The sequence below is a fragment of the Magnolia sinica genome, chromosome 6 (assembly GCF_029962835.1).
Source record: "Magnolia sinica isolate HGM2019 chromosome 6, MsV1, whole genome shotgun sequence".
Taxonomy (NCBI): domain Eukaryota; kingdom Viridiplantae; phylum Streptophyta; class Magnoliopsida; order Magnoliales; family Magnoliaceae; genus Magnolia; species Magnolia sinica.
The window spans coordinates 100955223-100977196 of NC_080578.1; the positions used below are offsets into that span (position 1 = coordinate 100955223).

The following is a 21974-nucleotide window of genomic DNA, read 5'->3' on the forward strand; positions in this document are numbered from 1 at the left end:
TGTGGGCCATAACGTAAGAAACAGTGGGGATTAAACGGCTGAGGGTGATAGAAGTTTTGCAGGAGGATGATATTTGTTCCTACAGTTAATCCGAGTGTTAATAGCCATTTAGTGGTTTGGATGGCATATAAATATTATGGTCAGCACCAGGAAGGTTTCGACTGTTGACATTTCCGTTCCATTTTGGTGGCCCACTTGAGTTTTGGATCTGTCTGATTTTTAGTAGTTATCCTATTGTGGTCTTTTAGAAATAGATGGACGGAGTGGATTTGTCACAGACATCTCTGTGGGACCCACACAGCTGTGTGCCCGGGGGCACATGCAATCCGCTGCGCAACCCATGTTACCGCCAATTTTAAAAGTGTGGTGGACTAGGAGAGTTGGTTGGAAATATCAACGGCCATTTTCCAGAGCAGCCAAGATCCCACCACCCCCACGCACAAAGCCCTCCCATCATTGCTACTATGACCACAAAAAACCCAGAAATCTCTCTCTCTCTCTGAAACAAGAACAGAGCACTCCTTTTCTTTGCTTCTTCCACTCTCTCTCTCTGTGTATGAAACAGAAGCAGAAACAGAGCACTCTTTTTCTTTGTTTCTACTCTCTCTCTCTCTCTCCCCCCACCAATCAAATTCTAGCAAGATTTCAAGTGGGTGGGATGATGGGTTTGTCTTGAGTTGGGTTTTGGTATTGGTTTTTTTATGGGGAATTGCTGGTTTAGATGGAAATGGTCTGTGTACAGAGTATCATGCAATGCCAAACCAGGTATTATCTGTTTCTGCTCTTTGGATTATATTTCTGTTTGTGGGTTTTGTTTGTTTTGGGATTTTGAATGTGGGTTTTCATTTTCGTGCTCTTGAGACGAGTATACAGGAAGCAAATTTTCTTGTTTAAAAAAACAAATCTGTTCTTTCTCGTGGTTTTGGTTTTTTTTTTTTTTTTTTTAAGTGGGTTCTCCTTGTTATAGGATTTGAATTCTGTTTTTTATTAAGTTTTATTTTTTTTAAATTTTTTAATTTTTTATTTACAGAGTAAGGAATTATCAGTAAGACCATCCCTGTCTTTGCATCATCTGTGTGGGTTTTCAATTGTGGGGTCCTCAATTTGGTAATCCAGACCTTTGATCTTTGGCTTCAAAGCATAGATGGTCCATGCCCACAATATCTCCCAGTTTGGAAGTTCCTAACTACCAATATTAAGACTTCTGTTTTCAGTTGAATGTGGACTGTTGCTGCATTTCTCTTCTTAACTGCCTATGTTTAGGCCATAAATTGGATGGTTGAGATTATCCTATTGAAAAGTTTTTGGGACATGGTGCATCCACGGCCGAGCACAACAAGCCAGTGGTCTAGATTGCCTCGCCATTAGCCCTACATTTGAGAACTGAAAACCCTCATGATTTACTGTGCAAAGATCCAGGTGGCATATCATGTAATTCCTCTCATAGAGTAACCCCCACATGCAGAGTAAGGCTGGATAATTAACCCAGAATTCAGTTATTTTGTTTGGATTGGTTGTCTGTGAGTTGGTGTGGTTGTTGTGGGATTTTAGACATGAATTTATTTTTGTATGATTTGTCACATCGAAAATGTTAGGGGTGTGTTTGGTTGCTCTAGCTGTTGCATTGCATGCACACATCTTGCATTCTGTTTTAACAATTTTATAGGTGTATCATACATCTGGCTGTCAAGGTATTCAAAAATGGTTACGGTAATAGTAGGAACTGTTATGCATTATGGAACCGTAACGACTGTTATGGAAGAAACAGCCTGTTACAGGGTTGATACTTTTTTTTAAAGACTGTAACCATCTTTATGGCCCGCAACGTAACGGTATTGGCGGTTGCCATTATGGCTATCATTACCGTTATTGAATGCCTTCGGTTGTAATTGGTGGCCCTCTAGGAGGAGATTTGGAGGCGACACTGTCAATCCAACATTTTAAAGGGGTAGTTTTCACATGAAAATATGCAATCTGGTTTGAATAGGATTACAGTTAAGTGGATATAAGACCTTGTTCAAAGTTGGCTCTCCATTTTACTGCAAAATGCTTGCTTATATGTTTGGATAGAAAGAATCACAGGGAAAAGGAAAAGGAAAGGTTTTCCCTTGATTTGACATGTGGGCATGTTTGGATGTGGATGAAAACCATGGATTCCAAGATAAAGTTTTCATCATTATCCGGATACACATTTTTCAAAAAATGAATGTAGCCATTATTTATACTTGCAAAACAAACATGACCCATGAAAATGGAATCCATTTTGAGCAGTGGCCATGGAAATAAATCATTAATTTTTCCATTTCCACACCCTGGATTCCATATTCTCTCGTGGATACTTTCATTCATCATAACGAACCACAAAAATCTGTGGTTTCTTGTGTGTTTGGGACCCGATTCTTCATTCTTCTAATTCAATTGGACTGAATTGGGATTTGTTCAATTTCTTTTGGAGTAATTTACCAGGGCTCGCAATGGGCCACTCTGGCTCATATGACTTCTAGGCCTAGTCTGCCTCTTCCATGAACATGCTTGAGCTTGATTCAAGGCCTGAAGATTGGTCCTAGACTTTAAGGCATGATTATTTAATGAAGATGGGCCAGTGCCCAAATTAGGTGATATTTTCAATTGAAGTCAGGCCCTAGCGCAGCCCATTTTAATTCATAATGGTAACCAAATTCAGAATTTCAGTCGTGTGTTAGACTTAGGCTGTTATCACCACTCAATTCGATTGAAAATCTGAATGCATCCTAAAGGAACTGGATTCTCTATTCCTTTTATGTTCTCTGGCGAAAACTGGTGTTTGTGGGATCTGATTGCTATGAGACTTGATATGGCTCGAGATCTTTAAAACATTGATCAGGGTGCTGCTCTATTTTTCTCAATTTTGAGTTAACCGTCAAGTTGCAGCTGTGAGCAGATAGCCACCATAAGTCTGGCTGCTGTTATTTTAGGGCTATGACCCACCTACATGATGGCCCAGCTAATCTATGATCTGGCCACCGTGGAAAATTGCCACGTGTGGTGAAGATGTTTTGATTGGTTTTCTGAAGTGCAACCACACAAACCCTTATTTTCCTTCTTTGGGTTTTGATTTGAAACTGTCTTTTATAAGAGAGTTCTAGTTGTTATAGGAGTTTGATGTTTGAGTCTTAGTTTCTTTATTCTTTTTTTCTTAATGTTTCTGACATTGATTTCGTTTTGTCTTCTTTAAATATCTTGAATTGTGCTTGTTGTGTTGAATATGAATTTTTGTTGATATTTTCTATGATAAAATTCTGTGTGAAACTTGAATTTCTTCCTTCTTTTATATTAATGTTTTGTCCTATCTCTCTTTGAAATTGAGTTATGCTTAGTTTATTATCGGATTTTGAACTTGGTTTGTGCTTTAAAATTTCAACATAAAAACAAGTCAGAAACTTGGTAGTTGGGTTTTTTTTTTGAAGTTTTGCTCATTTTTATCATTTATGCATGTTAGAATCTCCAAAGAATGAAAGCCAAACACCAAAAGAAGTCGCGAAGGATGATAGTACTAAATTTCCGTCAAATCCCGAAGAAGTTGAGGATTTACGTCGGGATACGGCTGCAAATCCATTGATAGTGTTCACTTACAGTGAGTTGAAGGTAATTACAGGGAACTTCAGGAAAGATAATGTTTTGGGTGGAGGTGGATTTGGAAGTGTCTACAAAGGGTTCATTTCCGAAGGTCTGAGAGAGGGCCTTCAGCGTCTTCAAGTAGCTGTTAAGGTTCACGATGGCAATAACAGTCATCAGGGCCATAGAGAATGGCTGGTATGGTTTTGTAGCACTTTTAGTTTACAGGAAATCTACAATGCTTGATCGAGATTCTGTTCAACCAGCAGGCTGTAATGTGGGCCCCACCAATCCCCCTGCTAGCAGAATTCCATTTTAAATGCCATATTTTTGAAAAAAGAACTTGTGTGATTCATTAAACATATAAAACGCAGTATATTTTGGAAGATAAGAAGAAGAAGAAGAAGAAACTCCTTTTTTTTTTTGTGGGGGGGGGGGGGGGGGGGTGTGGTGCAAACTGAATTAAACACATTTATTTCAGTAAAACACATTTTATTCAAAGAAACTTTTGGGCGAAATTTGGAAAATAGAGATTGGTGGTTGTCACCCACTGATAAAATTCGGTAGAAGTTGAAAGTTTTTTGTAGAGACAGACTGATTTGCTTGTAAATTACTTGAAAAGGAAGGATTTGAGAGACAACAAACACCATTCAACAATCTATAAAACACATTTATTTCAGTAAAACACATTTTATTCAAAGAAACTTTTGGGGGCAATTTGGAAAATAGAGATTGGTGGTTGTCACCCACTGATAAAATTCAGTAGAAGTTGAAAGTTTTTTGTAGAGACAGACTGATTTGCTTGTAAATTACTTGAAAAGGAAGGATTTGAGAGACAAGAAACACCATTCAACAATCTATAAACATTACTCCTCCTACATATTAAAATTCTAATTATTTTAATTAAGGCTTTTTAAACCTTATTTATATATAATATAGAGACACGCATATGCATATATGTAGCTGTTTTTTCACTGTCTTTATTTTTCTTTTTCTTTTTTTAATTGCATTAAGCCCGAATCATATTAAACCCGAACTTTTCTTTCTCTGAATTTTTGGTGTTTCTGTTTTTAAGAACTGAAATTTTGATTGCATTTTTAACAATCGGCAGAAAATTAAACACGAACATTTTCCGTTCTTTTTTTTTCTGTTTTTTTCTTTTTTTTTGCCATGCCGTTTTGCTAGCTATTAGCGACCTCAGTCATTCATATTGTGGGTCCTGGGGTGGATGCTAGTAGACCACAAAATCTCTCTCATCAGGTGATCATAGCAGTTCAACTTGGAGGAGCATCAGATCGAATTGACCATTTTCTTCGAATGGCTTGGATCGTTTGATAGGAGAGGCCCACCAGATCAACGGCATTGGTTAACTGGGAGGTGGGTCACACCTATAAAATTGGTTAACTGTGTCTCTCAATCAAACATTGCATATTACCTTTTTATTTATGCCGGTTTTCTAGTACCTGGTTGTATTTGGAGATGACTCTTCTCTGTGAATTTTATCGAGATGTCTGTGGCTTTGTAGGCTGAGGTTATATTTCTGGGGCAGCTTTCACATCCGAATCTGGTGAAACTGATTGGTTACTGTTGTGAAGACGAACATCGGGTACTCATTTATGAGTTTATGGCTCGGGGTAGTGTGGAAAACAATCTGTTTTCAAGTAATTCCTCCCTTCTTCTCACGTGCTTTGGTGCCAATGAGTTTAGGCATCATTCTCAGCATACATAGTTATTTTATTTTTATGTAAGTTTGTGAATGAAATTGCACAGCCCGGACAGCAATTGTTCAGGAAACTTATTTGAAGCAAATGTGTTACACTAGCTAGTTTTACTTGGTCTTGTGCTCAACATTGCTAGTTGGAGGACTGCTGTGGAACACCATGCTTTTGTCACCTATAAGTGTGATATTTTAAACTTTTCTAAGAAAATAGATGTTGCCATGTGAATATAGTTTGTTCCATGTTCAAAAGGTTGCTCGTTACACTAACCTGACACAAAGAAGTCTGCTTGCTACAGTGAGTGATCAAACACATACACATACACAAGGAAAGAGACAAGGCTTCTCACAAATGGGAGTCTGAAACATCTCACAACATATCCTCAAAAGTGTTCACAATAACCATGAAATAACTTATTCTCAAAAAAAAATGAATATCGACTCCTAAAATTGCTTTGACATAGCCTTTTAACCATTCCCATACATTGGTCCCACTAATCATGTGCACATAGATCATCATGCATTAAACAGTTAAGGACTTCATCCGAATTTCTTACCTCAAACATTACATGATACATTTATAGATTGGGTTAAACTCTACCATCACTTATAGGCTTTCTATAGATAAAACAAATACCCATTAAAAAAATATATATGATCAGATCTATACGAGAACACAAATGAGTCCAAAAGCCCTGGTCTGATTCTTAATGTGTAGGTGATGTGAAGCAACTAAAAGGAATATGAAGAGAAGAACAAATAATCAAAGTACTTGTTCTAATGTGTAAAGGTAACTAGTTAAGCCATAGTAAACTGTCTCAACAAAAGGACAGGTTCTCTCCACCCAGGGAAATTGATGCAAGGGTATTTTTGAAGCAAAGGTGAATGTGCTGAAAAAAGGTCAAGGTGTCAGTTTGCAGTACCCTGATTCTTGTCAATCATACTGTAGGCCATTTTTCATGTGCAACGGAGACCAAGAAGATGGTTTGGCCATGTGCAACAGAGACCAAGAACCATGCTAGTTAGGAGTTGGTGCAAGTTGAAGGCTCTAAAAGGGCATGGGGAAGACCCAATGTGGATGGAGGTGTAAGAAAGACTTGATGACCTGTGGTCGAATTGAAGGTTTGGTGGCAAAGCAAGATTTGTAGCCGACCCCAATTAATTGGGATGAGGCTTAGATTATGATGATGATGATGATGATATTGTAGGCCAATTTTTTAGTGTCAAACGATGTTGGAATGACATGAAATGGGTCCCATTTGAAAAGCCAATTTAGTCACCTCTGAAACTAGCCCATGGTCACACAATACCAACATGCTATTTGGTTTTGTGAAACGAAACTCTACTATCATTTACCCATGAGACACAGTTAACCATAATAGGTTATTTTTCTTTAGTGGCCATCATAGGCTTTTCGGATGAAATAAATACCTAAGAAGACGATAAATGTGACCAATGTATATGACAAACCTGGGGATTTTCTATGTAAAGGTATTGTGAAGCAACTTGAAGGAATGTGAAGAGTGAAGAAGCAAGAGAAAACCTCAAAGTACCTATTCTAATGTGTGAAAGGAGGACATAGTACAGGCTCTCCAAGTAAAGGATGAGTCCTCTCCAAGTAAAGGGTCCAGATTTGGGTTATTAGTTCAATGTCAAGTTTAAATAAGATTATATATGATGTCAACATAATGCAATGGTCCCCAAGTTTATATTTTTTTTAATCATAAAAGCAAAGGAATTTAATTTATGTTTGGGTCACTAATTTTAAAGACAACCCTAGGTCCACAATTTTTAATCAAACTTGGTTTTGATACCAACTTGTCACACCCCGAAATTCGGGTACCCGAATAAGGTCTTCGGAACCCGAATCCCAAGGTTCGTGAGTTATAATATAATGACATTTATTACAATCCAGTTGATTCAATCAAATTCAATAAATATTCAACATCATCTAAAAGAAAATACAGCTGAAATGTTTATTAAATTCAACTCTCTTGATAGTTTTCCCTTTCTACATTGAAATTTGAACATAAACTAAACCTAAATAACAAAAAACTGAATTGAATTAAAACTAAACCTAATTTTCTAGAAAATAAAACTATATGATGTCAATGTGAGGGCATCTGAGAAGCATGGGAGAATGTGCAAAGAAGGCCAAGGTGGATCTTATCACCCATTTTACAAAACATTTTCAAGTGTCATGCAATGTTGGAATGACATGAAATTTGTCCCATTGAAAGCCTATTTAGTCACCTTTCAGACTAGCCAAGTCACAAAATTCTGACATGAGTTGTGCAAGTTATGACCAAAGTACTGGTAGGGTCCAATAATGTTTGGACTTATAAGTTTTGGGTTTATTTTAGTAGTGTAGTTTATTTATTTACAAGTCTTTAGTTGTATGCTTTGTAGAAGGGAATATATAAGTTGCCTTGGTACTATATTCAGTGCTTTTTGTATGTGTGCGTGCGTGCATGCACTACAATTAAATTGCATGAATGGTAACAATTAGATTAGGGTTTTCTATAATAACCTCACAGATTGGCGAAAATAAAAAAGAAGGAAAAAACTTCACATATTAACCAATAGGGCTAAAGAAACTACAAAATATCCAAAAGAGCAACTAGTCAAGACAAGTAATCATCTTACTAGCATGATCTTTCAGGAATTTCCCACCATGTCCTTTGATCATGGTATCCATTAAATCTTCCTCAAACTGATACACATAAACTCAATATCGCAATCATATGCCCTTCTCTATCCGAATTTCACTATAGCTTAATGTGCTTGGCTTTGGAGTGACTAAGAGCATCTTTTATCGAAGTGACAATGATATCAATATCACATATAATCTTTATCGGTTCTTCAGTCCAATAACAAAGCTTTCAAATTTAAAAAGAAATACCTCGACCACATCTTTTGGTCCCTTCTGGATGGTGGGAGGCTTGCAACATTGGGGCCATGGCTCAAAGCTTTGAGATTTTTTATTTTTTATTTTAAAGTAAATTCATGGGTGTGGTTATTGTTCAAGGTGACTCTATGAATGTAACATCACAGGGAACCTTCCCAAGTTCCAAGCCTTGGAAATTGAAGTTTGTTTTAATGAGATCCTTCACCTTGCCTCTAGGTTAAACATTTTTATTCCCCATGTTGGAAGAGAGGCGCATTGCCGATGTTCCCTCAAAAGAGGGTGTTTTTCTTGAGGCTATCTGTATTCGGTAATTGTTCTGGCTTTGTTTCTCTAATAGAATTTCAGTTTACTACCAAAGGAAAAAAAAAAAACTCTCAACTACATCACATGCTTTGCAGCCTTTCATCATGCATTGTTTTGCTTCCATGATAGAAATGACTGAACTAACCAAGGACCTCTAAAGAATTGACAATTTCTGTACTTCCTTGATAGATCAGACGTTGTTACTTTCTGGTAGGATTTCTTCCACACATGACATCATAGTTTGCACTTTGTTTCCAAAACCCTCAAGATGCACTGAATTGTTAGTGGTATGTCTTGCAAATCTGCAACTAATAATCAATTTGTGGAATTTTAGATACCAAAGCCTCTAAATTTTCTTTAGACCATAAATCAATTTGTGTGTGAGTGAGAGAGAGAAAAATTGTGGGGGGGGGGGTAAGTTCGCAGGCTGGGGTAAGAGAGTGAGACAGAAAAATTGTGTGTGTGGGAGAGAGTGTGAGTGAGTAAGTTTGCAGGCTGGGGTATTGATCTATAATAAGTACACACCACATTTCATCATATAATCTACCTAATAAAATGAACAATCAGCTTCTAGTCCTTCCATGATAAACTAGATTCAAGCCAATATTGTACTGATATTTGGCTCGGCCTGTTTGACCCTCACATCGAGTATTGGTACAGCCAATACAAATCCATTCACATGTATCGATTAATACAGTACCAATATTTCTAGCCTTGTCTCACATGCTCCATGTTCCGTGGATTTATCTACAATATCCATATGGCCATTGGAATAAAAGATAACTCTGCGAGAGTTTTCAAATACCCTAGGATCCGATACACAACATCTAAATGACCTGTTCGAGGGGCAAGCTCATGACAACACCGACAAAACATAAGATATCAAGACATGTGGTCAAGTATATAAGTCTGCGAACCAGTCTTTTCTAGTGGCATGGATTAGGTGGAAGACCACCCTTGTCAGTAGACAACTCATGATTTTATTCATTGGGGTGTCAACTGGTTTTTCACCAAGCTTGCTGGTGTTCGTAAGAAAATCAAGTACATATTTCTTCTACAAAATTACTATACCTCGTCGAGATCAAGAATTGTCAAGTCCTAAGAAATACTTCAACAGGTTGAGGTCCTGAAGTTTCATACTCTTTGCTCAGAAATGGTTTCAGACTCTATATAGCAATTGGAGTCTCTAATTACCACAATGTCATCAACATAGAAAATAAGGATTGTAGTACTAGAATCATTTTTCGCATAGAGTGTGGTTAGCATGACTCATATGATTGCCTAATATCATATTGCTGCAATGAACCTGTGAAACACAGTTGGGGAGATTGCTTGATACCATGAATTGCCTTCTTGGTCCGGACACTTTTCCTTTCTCCACCTGAGCATTAAATCCAAGAAAGCCATATAAAACTCTTCCTATGAATCACCAAGAAGAAATACATTCTTCACATCAACTAATAGAGAGGCCAAGAACAATTAGTTTCCAATAATAGAACAATCCTTTATTAAATTCAGCTTAGCAACTAGTGCGAGGTATCCTGATAATCCACACCATATGCCTGAGTAAATCCCTTATCTGCCACTTGGGTCTTGTTCATTCAATTCAGCCGTGGGGTCCAGAATCCAGACTTTAATGTGGCCTACAAGTCTTTTTCCATTGGAAAAATAGTTAATTCCCAGGTGTTGTTCTTTCCAAGAGTTCTCATCACCTCAATCACAGCCTCTTTCCACTTTGGATGGGATAAGGTGTTTGAAACTCTAGAAGGAATACTAATGGAAGGATGTGTTAAAAGAAAGGAATTGTGTGATGGAGAGGGAGACTATATTAGACAAATTTCTGAAGGACATGTGAACTGTGTTTTCTTCGACCTAGCAATGGTACAGGTGGGGCTCAGATTGTGTTGATCTATGATGCTCGTCTAGTGCGCCCTATCTGGAATGAGTTTTGCGTATCAGATGAGTTTGTAGCTTGCAATTGGACAATTATGGCAACATTTCCCAAATTGGAAATTTAGATGGGGGAAAAATAGACTTAGATGGTTTGGTGTCATGTACAACATAGACAAAAGGAGTGAGTTGGTACAAGTTGAAGACTCCAAAAGGGCGAGGGGAAGACCCAAAAGGATGTGGGTGGAGATAGGAAGAAAAGATTTGATGACCTATGGTCTAACCGAAGTTATGGCCCTTGATAGAGTGGAATGGCAGAACATGATTCATCCAACCCCAATTAGTTGGGATAAGGCTTAGATGATGATGATTTAATGTGAAATTTATTAGACTTTTTAGGCCATCTGGTAGGGATGATTTTAGGTATCTCTTCTTATCCATAATGTGGCTGACCATATGAATGTTTGGATCACCACAATGTGGGTCCTTCCATGTACAATTTTTTTCATGCCAAATAAATTACTTGATTGAACATTTTATGCTTACTCCTCTTTTTTTCCTGATCCTACAGTCCTCATTCAGTAAACCCAATTCTCTAAAAGCGTAGCTGCAGACTATGGTAGTCTTCACTCCCATTGGCTAATGAAGTAGGGATCCCACACAATACAAAGGTGGGTCTGTAATATCAGTCAATGGGAGACATAGAACACCTTGTTCCCCTTCTGTAAACAATCGTTCTTCTCTATGGATTTTCTTTTTTCTGTATCTCTTTGTATTAAAATATCCAGCATCATTTAATGTGTTCTTTTGGGCCCATTTGGTGTTGCTTCTAGGAATTAAGAAATTGATTGACAACAAACAATTCTCTGGAACAAGTTCTGAATTGTTTTTGCAGTGAAAAACATGTTTGGTTTAACAATTAGGAAAACAATTTTTAAATTAGGCCAACAGATTAAAAAATTGTCTTTATTGGTGACTAGTGGGCCCCACAAAGTACATATGGGTACCCATAAAGGTGATAAGTCAGTCTCACAAAGGTGATTAGAGGGTTACACAGGAGATCAGCAGATCCCATAGAGGTGATTAGTTATCCCACAAAGGTTACTAGCGGGTCCCATAGAATGGTTTGGATTGAGGAAGATGTGCCACGTTTATTGTGGCTATGTGCATGCATAGTCATACCCTACCAGGGAGTGCATTGTTTCTCTTTTAGAACAAGAATCTTTCAAGGGTCTAGAATCCTATGATAGTTCCACCACCATTTTGAATATGGCAGTGAGCCATCACTCTCACACTGTTAGACAGGCCACATGGCCACATGCCTTGTATAGCCGCATGCCTTGTATAGCCACATTCCTTGTATATCTAATTTTCATAGATAGATGATTCTGTCTTTATCATTTACCTTGTAGATTTCTATATATTCAACCCCATTGGGTTGTCTCAAATATAACAAAAACCAAAAGGAGAATTGTTTCTCTTTGCTCTCAGTTTCTCTTTGTTTTCATGGTATCAGAGCCATACCGATCCAGCACCTCCTTCGACACCGGCACCACCTCCTGACAGATCCGGCCTTCTCTGCGTTAGCAAACCCTTGCGGCACCACCTCCTGACAGATCCGGCTCCTGCTGCGTTCCCCTACCCTATCCTACCACCCCCAGCCCTATCCGACAAAACCCAGCCCTGTCCGACGACCCCCCAGCCCTGTCCAACCACCCCCAGCCCTGTTCGATGAAACCCAGCCTTGTCTGATGAAACCCAGCCCTGTCTGATCACCCTGCGTACGTCCGATCTGCCACTGCGCACCTCCGATCACCACTGCGTACGTCTGATCACCACTGCATACGCCCTTGTAGCCTCCACTGCACACTACTGCCTCCGATCACCACTGCGCACGTCCGGTCACGCCTGTTGCTGTTGTTGTTCTATTGCTTGTCATTGTGAGCAGCCTTCCTACTGCACGGTACCTCCTTCCTTGGTGTGGTTTATATTACTTCCTATCTATGAACAAAGACTCCCGTACAAAGGCCCCACATGTAGTTTCGATGGTACCAACTACAATCTATGGGCCATCCACTTTCAAAGTTTTCTCAAGGGTCGTGATTTGTGGGGACTAATTGATGGATCTGTTCCTGTCCCCACTTCCACAGATGCCGACAAAGTGGCCGAATGGGAAATGAAAAATGGACGGATTATTACCTGGATTCTCAATTCGGTTGATCGGTCAATTGGTGTTGGTCTCATGCCACATCGCACTGCTAAAGCAATGTGGGAGCATCTCCAGACAATTTATAAACAGAGTAATGCAGCTCGGTTATACCGCCTGGAACAAGATCTGGTTCACCTTACTCAGGGTGACAACAGTATTCAAACCTTTTACTCTTCCATTGTTACAATTTAAACAGAGATGGCTATGATGGATCCAGAATTTCCTAATGACTTTAAGATCTTCCAATCAATGCGCAATAGTGTGCACGTTCGACAGTTTGTTATGAAGCTACATCCGGAATTTGAGCATTGTAGGGCTGCTCTCCTGATCCGTAGCCCAACTTCTTCATTGAATTCGGTTATTAATGATTTATTGGCTGGGGAACAACGTCTGAAAGCTCTCTCCCACGTCCCCAACTCAGGGACCATCTGATCTGGTACTCACTACATCCAACTCTGCACCAAACCATAGTTCCACTCATTTAACTTGTCGCGACTACAACAAAGTAGGACATGTCGTCGCTCAGTGCAAAGATTGGTGCGCTTATTGTCGACGGACTGGTCATGGTATTCAGGACTGCCGTACACGTGCCTATGCATCCTCTTTCGGCCGTGAACGTGGTGGTCGAGGTCGTGGCCGTGGTCGTAATCTTTCTGCTATGTCTGCGACTATTTCTTCAGAGCCTTCTGTTAGTGATACTACGTCTAATATTTCTGTTGAAGGACCTTCCTCATCTTTGACTCTTGCGATGCTACAGCAAATCGTGACGGCTCTTTCTGTGGCAGGAATGTCAGGTATATCCGCATCTTATACATGGTTCTTCGATTCGGGTGCTTCCATTCATATGACTGGTTACATATCTCATCTTCATGACATTCGTCCCTATACTAGAAATCAGGCTATTTCTACTGCGGATGGCACTTGACTACCCATTCAGTCCCTTGGATCATTGACTTTTTCTCCTTCTGCCAATCGCCAGTTCACCCTTAGTGATGTGTTTCATGTCCCCAACCTTTCCTCCAATTTAATTTCTGTTGGTCAACTTACATCCAATAAATGCTTAATCATATTTCTTTCTAACTGTTGTTTTGTGCAGGATCTGGCAACGGGGAGGGTAATTGGGAAGGGTAGGAAGCATGGTCGTCTGTACGTGCTGGACTTTGACCCATCTGTCACTCTGGCTCATTGTTTTTTTCTCCATCTTCATCAGATATTTGTTCAGCAAATAAAATGTGGAAACTCTGACACTTTCGCCTGAGTCATCCACATTCAGATCGGTTAATTCAGTTATTTTCTTCTGGCATGTTAGGGAATATTTCTCTTAATAAAAGTGATTTGGATTATTCTTGTTCTTCCTGTTGTCTTTTCAAAAGTAAGTATATTCCCTTTCCTCTAAGTACTACAAAATCATCATCTATGTTTGAACTAGTGCATACGGATGTCTGGGGTCCTTCACCAATTATGTCACTCTCTGGGTTACGATACTATGTCATATTCATTGATGATTTCACACGTTACACCTGGATTTATTTTCTACACTCTAAGTCACAGGTTTTTGAGAAATTCAAATTATTTCACTCCATGGTGGACACTCAATTTCGGGTAAAAGTTCAAACTCTCCGCTCTGACTCAGGGGGAGAATATCTCTCAACAGATTTTCGAACATATCTTCAGGGTCATGGGATTATTCATCAGACCACCTGTTCTGATACTCCACAACAGAATGGGGTGGCTGAACGAAAAAATCGCCATATTGTTGAAACTGCCAACACCCTGATGACAGCTATGAGTGTTCCTCGTTCTTTCTGGGCCGAAGCAATGTTACATTCAGTCTACTTGATTAACCGAATGCCAACCAAAGTTCTGACCAGTAAATCTCCCTACTTTGTTCTCACCGGCTTACCTCCTACATATTCCACATTTCGTGTTTTTGGTTGTGTATGTTATGTTTACCTGGCATCACGTGAACGTAACAAACTATCTCTAAAATCAATCAAATGTATGTACTTGGGCTTTGGAGAAACTCAGAAGGGTTTTCGATGTTGTGATCCCGTCTCACATCATGTTCGGGTTTCACGAAATGTTGTTTTTCTGGAGCATATTGCCTTTCATTCCTCTGTTCCTCCTCCGCACGCACCAAACTCTCCTAATCTTGCCACCTTTCCTGATATTCCTTTTGCCTCGAGTACTCTCCCTCAACTGTTACAAGTTTATTCACGACGGCCATGTACAGATCCTCCACCTACTACTCTCCCTACTGTACCTGTTGCTAATCCAGAACCCACCTTGATACGTTGATCCTCCCGTGTACATCGACAACCTGATCACTTGATATACTCTGTCTGCCATGAACGCTACTTTGGATACTGTATCTATTCCTACTTCATACACTTAGGCAACCACTCATGATTGTTGGAAGAAGGCTATGGCAGAGGAACTTGTAGCATTGATTGATAATCATATGTGGGACATTGTCACTCGACCCACTGACCAACAATTAATTGGTAGTAAATGGATTTATTCTATAAAGCTTAAGTCTGACGGATCATTGGATCGATACAAGGCTCGGCTTGTAGCTCAGGGATACAAACAGGAATACAGAATTGATTATGATGAAACATTTGCTCCCGTGGCCAAGATGAAAACTGTTCATACTCTTCTGGCAATATCATTTGTTCGTTCTTGGCCACTCACTCAAATGGATGTGAAAAATGCTTTTCTTCATGGAGACCTCCACGAAACAGTATATTTGAAACCTCCTCCTAGCTCTTTAATTCCTGCCAATAAGGTATGTTACCTAAAGAAAGTTCTGTACGGCCTCAAACAGGCACCTCGGGCATGGTTCCAATGCTTTCACGATGTTGTTACGGGTGCTGGCTTTACTCAAAGTGGTCATGACCCATCCTTATTTTTATGCAACACTGATCGCGGTATTGTCATTGTTCTCGTATATGTTGACGACCTACTCCTGACTGGTAGCGATGTTACTGGCATCTCGGCATTAAAGGAAGTTTTGAAATCATCCTTCGAGATGAAGGACCTTGGCCATCTAACATACTTTCTTAGGCTTGAATTTTCACGTTCTTAATGTGGGATCCTGGTCAGCCAGTGTAAATATATCAAAGATCTTCTTGCTTTGGCCTCATTGACGGATCAGAAGACAGTTCACACTCCCTTAGAACTTAACGTTCAATATAGCCGTGACGATGGTCATCTTCTTGCGCAACCCACATTATATCGCCGTTTGGTTGAGAGTCTAGTTTACTTAACAATGACTTGCCCTGATATTGCATACGTTGTCCAAGTTATCAGCCAATTTGTTTCTGCTCTTCGGACTCTTCATATGACTGCGGTTTTGCGCATCCTTCGGTACCTACATGGAACTCTAGATCGATCACTGTTCTTCTCCTCCACGGCAACTCTGGACCTTCATGCTTATTCGGATGCTGACTGGGCTGGTTGCGCTCTCACATGAAGATCTACCACTGGCTACTATGTTTTTCTCGGCACTTCTCTCATCTCTTGGAAGTGTAAGAAGCAGGCCACTATTTCCAAATTAAGCACGGAGGCGGAGTATCGAGCGATGTCAACTACGTGTAGTGAACTTATCTGGTTACGTGGACTTCTTTCTAACTTGGGTGTTCATCTACAGAATCCTACTCCACTACATGTAGATAATCTAAGTGTCATTCTGATTGCCTCTAACCTTGTTTTTCATGAATGGACAAAGCATATTGAAGTTGACTGTCGTTTTATCCAAAAGAAGTTTCAGTCTGGGCTCATTTTTCCTCCACATGTCGCATCCCATGATCAGATTGCAGACATTCTCACGAAGTCCCTCACTTCTGCACGTTACTCATTTCTAGTTGGCAAACTATTACTTGTCGATGACCAGCATTAGTTTGAGGAGGGATGTTAGATAGGCTACATGGCCACATGCCTTGTATAGCCGCATGCCTTGTAGAGTCACATGCCTTGTATATCTAATTTTCATAGATAGATGATTTTGCCTTTATCATTTACCTTGTAGATCTCTATATATTCAACCCCTTTGAGTTGTCTCAAATACAACAAAAACCAAAAGAAGAATTGTTTCTCTTTGCTCTCAGTTTCTCTTTATTTTCACACACATCTATAGAAACCATCCAAATTGTGGGGCACATTGTGGATGGAGAATATCTTTATAATCAAACTGATCAAGCAATCCTTGCAACACAAGTTATGGCCATCAAATGAATGGTTTAAAGTAAAACAGGGAGTCATCCAAGTTCCAAGAATAAAATCATATTATTGTATCATATTCTAAGTGTAATTTTTGGGTTATGTCCCTTCCTGAATGTACCCCACAATTTGGTCCATACAAACCATCTAAATTGGGACATATCTCTAAGATCAGACTGATCAAGCAATCCTAACCATGTTGCTACCTAATGAATGGTTAAAAGGGTGATGTCCAAGTTCCTAGAACAAAATCAGATGGTTAATATCATTGTCTAAGTGTAATTTTTGGGTTATGCCCCATCTACAATTGGCTCAGTGATTTGCATGGTCTAGATTGCCATAAAACTTTGCCAAATGTATGGTTGAATAGTAGCAAGACTCACGGCCATTCTTAAAATGGTGGGCAACTATCATAGCAGTCTAGCCACTCTTTAGGCTGGCAAGGCTATCTGCTAGTTATCCACCATTTTTCAATGGTGTTGACTCATCCAATGTACACATGCCATATTTCCCTTTCAATCCAGATGTCTCCTTGGGCATGGATGGAGTGTATCTTGATAATCATATTTATCGACCATTCCATATCATCTAAATGTTGGCCATCAAATGTATTGTTATAATAAAAAAGTGGTAAACTGCATAAATTTAATAATAAAAAATCAGATGGTTAAGATCGTCTTATCGGTTGGATTTCTAGGATATCGCCAATCCACAAGTAGGCCACAATTCTGACGAACTGGAAATTCATACACTTAAGTCACCATCATTTTGAAAAAAAAAAAAGGTTGGAAAAGTATCACCATACTCTTTGTTGATAACAGACTCTTGGGAAATGCCCTCCTGACAGTTTAGGAAGGAAACATTACTATCAACTCCTAACCAAACTTTCTAACACTTAAATAAGTGCTTTTGAGAATTTTGATTGTCCAAAAATGCTTGTTTTAGCAATGCTAAACTAGCCTTTCATGTCAAGAAATAAAAAGAGGTGGCTGGTCTAATGCTGTAGCTTCAATGGTCTCCCATGAAACTGTATCCTTTCTTCTTCTTCTTTTTTCCTGTTGGATGATGATTGTCATGATTGTATTAGGAATATTGCTCCCGCTTCCTTGGACTATCAGAATGAAGATTGCGTTTGGAGCTGCGAAAGGTCTCGCTTTCCTCCATGAAGCTGAAAAACCAGTCATCTATCGTGATTTCAAGACATCCAATATTCTGCTGGACATGGTTAGTATGCTAAAATCTCGACTGTGTATGCAAGTACTATGTTGTAACAGGACGACGCTATTTTGTAGGGCTGTCACCGAGTTGGGTTCTATAGTTCCCATACCTAGGCTAACCGAGTTCAGGTCTTGCTGGGTCTGGGTCCACTTCTTGAAGACCATGACCCAAATCAAATTGGGCTTGGGTACCAATCGGGCCTTTGGATCTAGGTTTAGAGTTGAGTTTGGCACAAATAAGAGCATTTGCATGGTTGGGCCCGCCTGATGGATGGATCAGATCACACATACATGTGCCACTTTGACATGTGCATAGTGTGGAAACAGGCTCTTTTATATTTGTGTGGCTCCCAACACCTCATTTTTTGCTAGAATAGTCAATATATATTTAATATATAAAAGTTTACTATTAAAATTAACTATATCTGACCGGAACCGACTCTATCCCATCACATAGACCCAACAAGACACAATTTTTAACCGAGTCTAAAAGGTGAGACCCAAACCTGACCCGGTTTCCTAATGGGTACAATAAACGGGACACAGACCTAATAAAAACCGGGTATGGTCCATTGAGTACCCGTGGGTCCAGGCACCCATTGACAACCCTACTATTTTTGCAAAACTCATGAAAGTAGTTCAATTCACCAAAGCAATTGAATAAGATGGTGATTTTCTTGTTGTATTTTATCGAATGGCTTACCCATGTATGCTCCTCCACTAAATACTTTTAGAGCTAGACTAGATCCAAATGAGAAAAACTTTGATATTCTGGCAAGTTATCATCAACATGCATGCATACAGCCACTGGAGATTTGCTTAAATGTACTTCAGTCCTAAACATCCATATCAGGGGACTTACATGGGGCAGTATCCAGATGAGTGGATTATCTGATTGACTAATGAACAGCTAAAATGAAAAATATTCAGTGGTCCAAGTCAACAAATATAAGTCCATTGATCAAAGGTGAGGATTGTCCAATTGATCTGATTTCAGAGATATGCCTCTTCTACAATAGGGCCCACTAGTTTGTTCTGTATTTTAAGTGCATGTATGCCATAGGAAAGGTGGGTGATTGCAGGTGTTTGGCCAACGTATCAAATCACTCTTCGATTCAAAGCAAACCTCTTACTTAGGTGTTATTCACAGAGTCCCACTTGGAATCGCTCTTTAGACTGGCAATGCCACTCCTGCATCCTGGCTGTTTGCACTTGCTAATACTCTGAAGCAGACACTTCCCTACTCATGCACCCAAACTTACTGCTGCTTCACTTCACACTCCATACAACTACAGTAAATATAGTCATGATAGTGTCTTTCATGTTCTTAAGAAGAATATTTCAGGACACTAATTTTTCAAGGCCTAAAAGGTTTCATACAACATTAGTATAAACCATTTTGCCTCTCCAAAGAAGAAAACAGAAAAAGAAAGAATAATATGTGCCGTTTTCCGTCGTTGACCATTTTTCTGATATTTTTGTATATTTTTAAGTCATACATGCTATCATGCTGGATATTTCTCTCCTTTCCGTAGTGCTAAAGCTCAGTAAGTTGACTCGAATCTCAGATTTTAAGTTGAGTCTTCGTAAAACTCGGTTCTAAGCATGACTTCGATTGACTTGTCGAGTCATCGACTTGACCTGACTCGAAGTGAGTCACTCGCTTTCAAATTGTTATTAACAAAAAACATAATAATTGGGTTTTGAACCCAAGACATGAAGCAGGAGCACCGCCTGCCAACCATCATGTGCTTGCAAGTCATTCCATTATATACATGCATACATACATAGATACATACATACATATATGTGTGCATGCATATGTAAAGATATATACATGCGCATGCACGCTCACACACGAGCTATGTGTCCTCGTTGCATTTTTCACTGGCTGTTTGATTGATCAAAATTATCATATGTTCTATTCAGGACTATAATGCAAAGCTTTCTGACTTTGGACTTGCAAAAGATGGACCAGTTGGTGACAAATCTCATGTCTCTACTCGCGTTATGGGCACTTATGGGTATGCAGCGCCAGAATATATTATGACAGGTAAAATTACTTTTCATCTAAAAATAGTGTTTTCGAACTAAAATTATTTTGGAAGAACCACTAGAGTTAGCCAGATGCTGGTTAGCAATTTCCAAGCTTTAGGTGTCCATGTACATTGTTATCACTTTCTAAATGTTATCAACCATACATGCTGTTATTTGGTGCATGGCACAACTGATCTCAACCAGATCAAGATCACCGACCGTTGTACCAAAAGATCATTCATATTGGAGGTTCAATGCAGCGCGTCAGTTTACTGGATTGCCACACTCACATTAGAAATGTGGTGCAATGATCAATGATTTTGACTTTCGATCACTTGGGCCCCAAAGTGGATGGATCATGGTCTGCAAATCGTACAGGTTGAGTGATCCTACCTGTCCAATTGGTGGAAATCTCCACAGTCTGTGTGGACTGTTGTCAATGTTCTTTCCCACCATCTATTTGTAAGCTACATTTGTTGGATGGTTAAGATGATATGATCAATGAGATTTTTCTACAGAAGTCATCAATTCATGGTGTGACCCACCCTGGTGGGCCCTCTTTGTATGCTCTGTGCTGTGAGAATGAGGTCATCTGATCATCAGCTGGGTCACATGTCAGTTTGGAAAGTAGGCAATTTTTTATAACTGCCCGTTCCTTCACATGCCTGATGACTGAACTGACCTGATTCTGCACTATGGCATATACACAGCAGCGCCCATCCAATGAACGGCCCTGATCATATCTGAATCTGACAAATCCAATTTTTCCAATGTTTCAATCCATATTAATTTGTTAAACCATGCATACAGGCCATTTGACAGCCAGGAGCGACGTCTACAGCTTTGGTGTTGTTCTTCTAGAACTACTCACTGGCCGGAAATCATTAGACAAGTCTCGTCCGGCTCGGGAGCAGAACCTCACCGATTGGGCCTTACCATTGCTCAGCGAGAAGAAAAAACTGCTAAACATTGTCGACCCGAGATTGGAAGGTGACTATCCAATCAAAGGCGTCCATAAGGCGGCCATGTTAGCATATCACTGTCTGAACCGTAACCCAAAGGCAAGGCCGCTGATGAGAGACATTGTCGACTCTTTGGAGCCTCTTCAGGTGCCTGTGGAAAACCCAAGTGCTGCTGCTTCTGTTTTCTACTGCCAGCAGTGAAGTTGTATTAAAGGCAAGATGCTTTCTGTAAGTGATATACAGATACTGCTCTAGAAATCTTTCCTCCCATAGCTAACATAGAGAATTTTTTTCCTACCATTCATTTGCTGTTTATCTCTTGACAGAGCATGCATGGTTGCACCTTGTTATTTTTTCTTACTTTTTAGCAGTGATTACTGATTAGAGTTCGCCGCCGTTTACTAAATTTTCAGAACTTGTTGATTGTGATTGTGGGATGCATGTACCTGAATCCAGATCAATCAAATTGTGGATGTGTTGTGGATTGATCATGCATTGAAAGTCACACAGGCTAGATGAATTTAACAGTCAAAATGGTGATGATCGATTCGAACAATTAAAAGGAAATGGTAAGTGGTCCTTTCAATGGGTTGTTTGGTCAGTGTGATTTTTGGGGATATAATAGTTAGAAAATGTGGCCCACAATTTAGATGGTCTGAATTGATGTACTTGAAATAGTGGAAGTCCTATGGAAATGTTTCATCATGGGAAATATTAGTGCACAGCCCTTAGTGGGGCCTGCTGAAATGGACCATGCCATCCCTTATTCAATGGGATGGCCAGCCATACTGTCGGTGTTTTGCGACAGCTGCTTGTCATGCAAGGGCTATCGCTCACAAAAATGCTCTTGCACCCTGGCCACGGGCCATCTGCCATTTGATGTTGCACCCATGCCATGCCACGCTGTCATGTTCTA

General features: G+C 39.6%; 1 protein-coding gene across 2 annotated transcripts; it reads left to right on the forward strand.

Moving 5' to 3' along the window:
- The first annotated feature begins 588 nt into the window (after positions 1 to 588).
- Positions 589 to 21454, forward strand: LOC131249286 (probable serine/threonine-protein kinase PBL16). Of its 2 annotated transcripts, none has more exons than XM_058249940.1 (6): positions 589 to 765; positions 3479 to 3624; positions 5120 to 5255; positions 17930 to 18066; positions 19989 to 20112; positions 20907 to 21454. In XM_058249940.1, exons 1-6 carry the CDS (start codon positions 702 to 704, stop codon positions 21257 to 21259), a joined length of 960 nt encoding a protein of 319 aa, XP_058105923.1. In that variant the 5' UTR covers positions 589 to 701; the 3' UTR covers positions 21260 to 21454. The 2 variants fall into 2 exon arrangements, with proteins under 2 accessions (XP_058105923.1, XP_058105922.1); XM_058249939.1 differs by having other exon boundaries at positions 590 to 765; positions 3479 to 3792.
- The last annotated feature ends 520 nt before the right edge of the window (positions 21455 to 21974 follow it).